This window comes from Scyliorhinus torazame, chromosome 4 (genome assembly GCF_047496885.1).
Source record: "Scyliorhinus torazame isolate Kashiwa2021f chromosome 4, sScyTor2.1, whole genome shotgun sequence".
Taxonomy (NCBI): domain Eukaryota; kingdom Metazoa; phylum Chordata; class Chondrichthyes; order Carcharhiniformes; family Scyliorhinidae; genus Scyliorhinus; species Scyliorhinus torazame.
In genome coordinates this window covers 71,608,664-71,615,715 of record NC_092710.1, presented here as the reverse complement: position 1 = coordinate 71,615,715, position 7,052 = coordinate 71,608,664, and the positions used below count along the sequence as shown (strand labels likewise).

Genomic DNA, 7,052 nt, shown 5'->3' with positions numbered 1-7,052 from the left:
ATGGAGAACTTGGTCCGCATTTCAGCTGCTGTGACGCACGGGAACCCTGTCAACCCTGAAGTCACAACAAACCGGTAAGTTGATTGTCCAGTTTTGAATCCGCGATAAGGGGAACGGACCGACAATTGTAGAAATTAAAGAACAAGGTTTATTTCAATACGATTACAATACTCCTCCACTCGTCTAACGGTCTGACCTCCAGCTAGGCCAGGGTTTTATACAGCTGGGCCTCTCCTTGTAAAACAGAAACACTGCCCCATGAAAGGGGATGCCCTGCCTGCCTTGAAGAGGAAGTTCATATTCCGGGGAGGTTATGGAAAATTGTATGGTCCTGACTCCGGGACCTCCATTTGGTTCATAACACTCCTCCCCACCAAGTCTGGAGCAACGTCCACATCGATGGGTAAGCGCACCGGGCCTTTCGACCGTTGCGCCTTCAGGGGTCAGGAGGCGTACATCAGACCGGGGAGTGGCGTTTACGCGGCAAGCTTCTGGGCGGTAGCGGAAATGCTGACGTGGCCACGAGAGCCGGCACGGACACCTCCGGCGGTGGCAGAATATCCGTCACGGTTTCCAAGTCGGAGCTCGGCGGCTCTTCGCCTGGCATCTCGGCGTCCTCAAATATTACCGCTGAATCCTCGACAACCAGCGAAGCCGGGTGCGTTGCCGCTAACGGGTGGCTGGGGCTGCGGTGAAGACGGCGGAGCCGGGATCTCTGAATCAACGGGAACGGTGAAGCGATGCCCGTTGATATAGTGATGGAATTTCTTGACCCCGAATATGACAGCCAGACCCTCCTCAATCTGGGCATATCACTTCTCTGCATCGGCCAACGTTCTTGAGGCGAAGGCGATGGCAAGTTCAGATCCGGCGTCCATGTCATGGGCCAGCACGGCCTCAATGCCATATGGAGAAGCGTCGCAGGTCAACAGGGTTGACCGGGATGGGTCAAAGTGAGTTAGCTGTCTTGACGAGGAGAGTTGTTGTTTCACCTTGACGAAAGCCGCTTGCTGTTCTCGGCCCCACTCCCCACTGCGGAGGAAACCCGAAAGAGCAGGGGGGTGTGTTCATATAGCCACCTGTGTGTGTTCATGGTTACGAAGTATCTGGACTCGGGGGGCCAGGACCAACTGGAGTTAAGCATGATGCATGTTTTGTAAATGTGTTTTGTAAACGTGCGCCCTTCACTGAGCTTAGGGTAAAGATCCTTGATCCGAGCAGCCACTCGAGACACAAGGTTGTGTTGTTTTATAGTCGCCACACAAGCGCACTGTTCCATCCGGTTTCACGACCGGGACAACCGGTGCCACCCAGTCAGAGAACTGTACCGGGCACATGATGCCCAAGTTCTCCATCCGTCCAACTCAGAATCCACCTTGGATCGTAAGGCCGACAGGGCAGGTCGGGCTCAGAAGTAGCAAGGTTGAGCCATTGGGTCCACACTTATTTGGGCCACAACTCCTTTTATAGTGCCCAAGCCACCCTTGAATACCGATGGAAACCTGGACAGAAGCCCTTCAGGGCCAGGTTTGCATACCTGCGGCACACCCGCTGCAAATCTCACCGAAAGTGGAGTAACCAGTCACGCCCCAATAAGATCGGACTGCTCCTGTGGACCACCACCAGTGGAAGGTTTGCAGACTGTGACCATACTCGACCCATAACCATGGAAGTGCCCTCTATTGCCAGTGGTTCCCCCAAAGAAGTGGCCAGCCGCATGTTGGCGTCCAACAGGTTCAGTGATAGAAGGCCAGATCGGATGCGGTTGAATGTACATCGACTGACTACTGCCACTGCTGCCCTAGTGTCAAACTCCTTGCAGATTGCGTGTCCATTAATTTGCAGCAAGATCTGGATGGGCACTACTCTTGGCACAGCCACACAATGTAACTGGTAGTAGGTGTTGTCATCATCTTCCATGTAGCAAGCCCTATCACGTAGGGTCAGCGGGCGGGTCGATCCTCACAGGGTCTCCTGTCTTTCCGGTTCCTGCAGGGTGTTGCAGCCCCCGCTGGCCGGTGGTCATATTCCTGTTCCTCCTGGTCAGAGGAGACCGTCCGGGGGCGACCCGGCCTCCAATGCGGTCGTCCGTGATCCTCCAATAGGTGGTCCAACGTCGGGAGCCATCCTCAGGTCTAGCCGAGTCCGATTGGCGCATGTTATGGTGTCCCAGACTGAACATTGTCAGTTCCTGGACCATTTTTTCGGTGCTTTCTCTGGAGATAGCTATGCCCGCCACGCGTTGCAGGTCCAGGTGGGCCTCAGGTAGTAATTTCCATGTTTGGTGTGGCCGCATTACGGAGTCCACACACCAAACGGTCCCTGAGTTTCTCAGTCAGCGTCACTCCGAATTTGCAAGTAAGTAATTATTTGAAACATATTAAGGATGGCGGGACAGGTAATGTGTCATGGGGAGCTCCTAGATACAATTGCGATCCAGGGCAAACACGTTAGCGGGAAGTGTTTGCGGCTTGAGGAGCTTCGGCTCAGAATCATTGAGCTGGAGGCTAAACTGCGGATACGGTACACATCAGAGAGGGAGAGAATTACCTGGATGTTTTGTTTCAGGAGATGGTCACGCCCTTAAGATAGAGTCTTCTGGTTTGGAAAGTGGTCAGGGACACCAGAGTGTGACTGCAACTGAGGCAGGTACAGAGACCCAGATGGCAGGAACGTCAGCCTCTGCAATTGTCCAGCCGGTATGAGGTTCTCTCAGATTATTTGGAGAGTGGGGGCTGCAGGGTGGATGAGCTGACTGACCATGGAACTGTGGCACTGGAAGCCATTCGAGTGGGGGGAGCACATCAGAATGTAATGGGAGTAGGGGGCAGCATAGTGAGGGGTATTGACATTGTTTTCTGCAGCAAAGAGCCGGAGTCCAGATGGCTGTGTTTTCTGTCCAGTGCCAGGGTCCGGAGGACATCTGCTCCAGGCTGGAGAGGAACTCAGGGGGAGGATCCCATTGTCGAGGTTCCTGTAGATATACCGACATAGGTAGAACAAGGAAAGAGGTAACTATAGCCCAACTTAACACCTCTCATTGGGAAAATATTAGAGTCCACATCATATTTAATGAATAACAAAATATATGTTTAAGGGGTGGTGGCTGCTATTGCCTCTGGACTAATAAACCAGAGACCCAGGGTAATGCTCTGGGAACCTGTGTTTGAATTGCACCACAGCATAAGAAAAATCTGGAATTAATTTGGTGATAACAATGCAAATTTAGCGGCAAATAGGTATGGGTAATAAATAATCCCCATCCCTGACCGTAATCCCAATTCTTGACCATAATCCTTGACCCTGACCATAACCCCAAAACCCCGAGGGTAACCCTAAAAAGCCTGGCTGTAATTTCAAACTCTGACATGAAACCCAAACTCTGACACCAAACACTCACCACAAAGTCTGAGCATAAATCCTGACCCCAAACCCTTGTCACAAGTGGTGATTCAAGTGCATGGACCATCTCGGCCTCCTCCAGAGGTCCCCAGCATCACAGATGCCAGTCTTCAGCCAATTCGATTCACTCCCTGTGATGTCAAGAAACGGCTGAAGGCGCTGGATACTGCAAAGATTAAGGGCCCTGGCAATAGTACTGAAGACTTGTGCTCCAGAACTTGCCGCACCCCTAGCCAAGCTGTTCCAGTACAGCTGCAACACTGGCATCTACCCAGCAATGTGGAAAATTGCCCAGATATGTCCTGTACACAAATAGCATACAAATCCAACCCAGCCAATTACCGCCCTATCAGTCTACTCTCAATCATCAGCAAAGTGATGGAAGGAGTCATCAACAGTGCTATCAAGCTGCACTTACTCAGCAATAACCTACTCAAAGACTCTCAGTTTGGGACCACCAGGATCACTCAGCTCCTCATCTCATTACCGTCTTGGTTCAAACATGGACAAAATAGCTGAACTTCAGAGGTGACGCGAAAGTAACTGCCCTCGACATTAAGGCAACATTTGATCGAGAATGTCATCAAGGAGCCCTAGTGTTATGACACCTTGGGTTAGTGCATGGTGAAGTTAAAAACTCACCACTATTCTTAAAATTCCCCCATACCAAAAAGGGTTGATATTCTAAATGGTAAACAGGGATTCTCACTCCCGACTCCTATGCAGGCTTCAGTGGGTGCTATTCAGGTCAAACTATGTTTTCAAGTTATCCCCCGGTATAACCCATACCTTCACAAAAGAATTGTACCTACTTACCCCTCAGTAGCATTGATATCCTGGGTCCAGCGTTGCTAAGTAAGTCAAGTAGGCTTTGTAATAACCACTGTTTCAGGTTAAAACTTTTAAGTTATTTTATTATATATTTTTTTCTTTTAAAATATGCAATCACTGTCTTTACAGAAAAGTAAAAAGATCTTGCTTCTGGATCCTTCTGGTTGGTTGAAGGGATCTTCAGGCCCAACTTGACAATCAATCTTCTTTTAAAAATCTGGTCTTCTTTAGATGTATTCGCTGGTGAGCTTGGTTGCTATGTCCTATCTTTCCCATGTACTGAGCTATGAGAGCTGGCTCTGCTGGCTGTCTCTGAGCTGACTCTGCCTCCTCTTTAAATTCTGGTCTTCCTTAGATGTATTAACTGTTTTAGCTCGGCTGTTTGGCTCTATCCCATGACCGAGCTGACTGTAAGCTGACTCTGCTTGCTTCTCTTCTTCCTTCTCTGCTTCTCCCTGAGTTCTCTCTGAGTTCTGGTAGTTCCTGCTCTGGTCTCTGGGTTTATATATTTTTCTAACAGTTATTAAGTTTTTATGACTTTATTGTAAAGTAACTTTTATTTCACTTGGATTGTGAAAGGTTCCTTTAACCAAATTTTTCTAACACTACTAAGTATTCATTTTGACATGACCTCAGCTCATAGATCTCTGATTACATTGTCCTTTGTGATGTTCAAAATGCTTTGATTTCAAGAGGGGTCTGAATCTCGGTTCCTGTCATTTCTATAGTTTTATTTTCCAATTGTGTCCCCAGCTCATAATTTTGACTTTGATTTTGGCTTTAAATTATGTTTCTCGTAGACTGATAGTCTCCAATTTTCTTTTAATTTACCTGATGTTAGCAGAATTTCACACCTAGAATTGTCACCAAATTCAACTGAACCTCATCCTTTCCTTTCCAGCTGCTTACTAAGATAGTTAATTTCAATGAAGGTGTGAGCCATTGTATTTAGCTTCATACAAAAATCCTGTTTGTTTGTTTGGGAGAAGGAATCTGCATTTTATAATCCTGCTCTTTGCAGCTGCTGTTAACCCTTCGTGGGATCTTTCCCTGTATCCTCTCATGTTTCTCTCAGACCAGATATTGCCAAACTTCCATGTTCCAAATGACACATCTTTCCATATTATCAATTACAATGGTCATTTCCATCCCCACTTGACCCGGAGTCACAACACCAATGAATTAACCAACAGTTCTTTGAAATATATCTGAGGTCTTTTACCCAATAATTACGGTCACCAGGTTTGTAAATGTAAACACAATTACTGTTTATTTGTAGCAAGCACTAGAATGAAATATACAGCAAATACAACGGGTTAATTAGTATCTAATTGCTAATCCCCACTTTAACTCACTCCCCCTAGACACACATAGACACACAAGACAGACAAACACAGAGGGGTGGAAAGAGGTAAAAATCATGAGTAAAAGGAAAGAGAGACTTTGTTGTAGATGGTGGCTTTTAGCACACCTTCTTTCACAGAAAACTTACAGGTTAAAGTCACTGTTTGCAGCTTCTAATGGTCTTCTTTGTAGATTCATTCATTCAGGTTTTCTGCAGTTTCTCGCAGCTTTTCTGGAGAGAGGTCATAGAGTCCCTACAGTGCAGAAGTAGGCCATTCGGCCCATCTTGTTTGCACTGACTCTCTGAAAGAGCGCGCTAGCTTGGCCTATGCCCCACCTTTTTCCCGTAACTTCATCTAACCAAACCTTTTGGACACTAAGGAGCAATTTAGCATGGCCAACCTGCACATCTTTGGACGATGGGAGGAAACCGGAGCACCCAGAGGAAACTCACACAGACACGGGGAGAACATGCAAACTCCACACAGTCACCCAAGACCAAATGGCAGGTTGTAGTCTTTGGTTTGCAGCATTTCTCTGCAAGTTCAGAAATACAGCACTCAGAGCAGTCTTTCTGGAAAGAGAGTGATACTCAGCCCTTGCCTCTGTTCCGCCGAGATAACAACTGAAATTCCCTGGGACTCTGAATGGTATTCCACTGGGACAGGATCCAATCACCATCTGTTACCGGGCAGAGTACAGCCTTTTGGGCCACTTCATTGGCCACCAGCCAATCGACCCATTTCTCTCTATGTTGCCGACAAGCCTAATCTCCTGTTCATACCAACACAGATGAGCAAAGGGATCTCTCCTGTAACTTATGGATTCTGATGCTTTCCTTAAAGACACATGTCCATTAATCGTCCATGGATCAAAATAATAACAGCAAAATAAATGAAATGGGAAATAAGGGAATAAACAGGAAGGGCCCTTATTAGCCCAGTTTTCAAGGGCAGCACGGTAGCATTGTGGTTAGCACAATTGCTTCACAGCTCCAGAGCCCCAGGTTCGATTCCGGCTTGGGTCACTGTCTGTGCGGAGCCTGCACATCCTCCCCGTGTGTGTGTGGGTTTCCTCCGGGTGCTCCGGTTTCCTCCCACAGTCCCAAGATGTGCGGGTTAGGTGGATTGGCCATGCTAAATTGCCCTTAGTGTCCAAAACATGTTAAGTGGGGGTTACTGGGTTACGGGGATAGATTAGATACATGGGCTTCAGTAGGATGCTCTTTGTAAGGGCCGGTGCAGACTCGATGGGCCGAATGGCCTCCTTCTGTACTGTAAATTCTATGATTCTTACACTAGCAAAACTGGAGTCAGTGGAAATCGGGGGAAAACTCCCCACTGGTTGGAGTCATACCTGGCACAAAGGAAGATGGTTGTGATTGTTGGAGGTCAGTCAGCTCAGTCCTGAAATATCATTGCAGGAGTTCCTCAGGGTAATGTCCTAGGCTCAGCCATCTTCAGCTGCTTCATCAA

General features: G+C 47.8%; 1 protein-coding gene across 1 annotated transcript in view; it reads left to right on the top strand.

Moving 5' to 3' along the window:
* Positions 1 to 7,052, top strand: part of LOC140411400 (SLAM family member 5-like) — a 198,876-nt gene continuing 191,824 nt past the window's right edge. Inside the window, exons 1-2 of the mRNA XM_072500508.1 lie at positions 1 to 74; positions 1,996 to 2,183. Of these exons, the coding sequence (XP_072356609.1) occupies positions 1 to 74; positions 1,996 to 2,183 (262 nt within the window). The remainder of the gene's footprint in view (positions 75 to 1,995; positions 2,184 to 7,052) is intronic.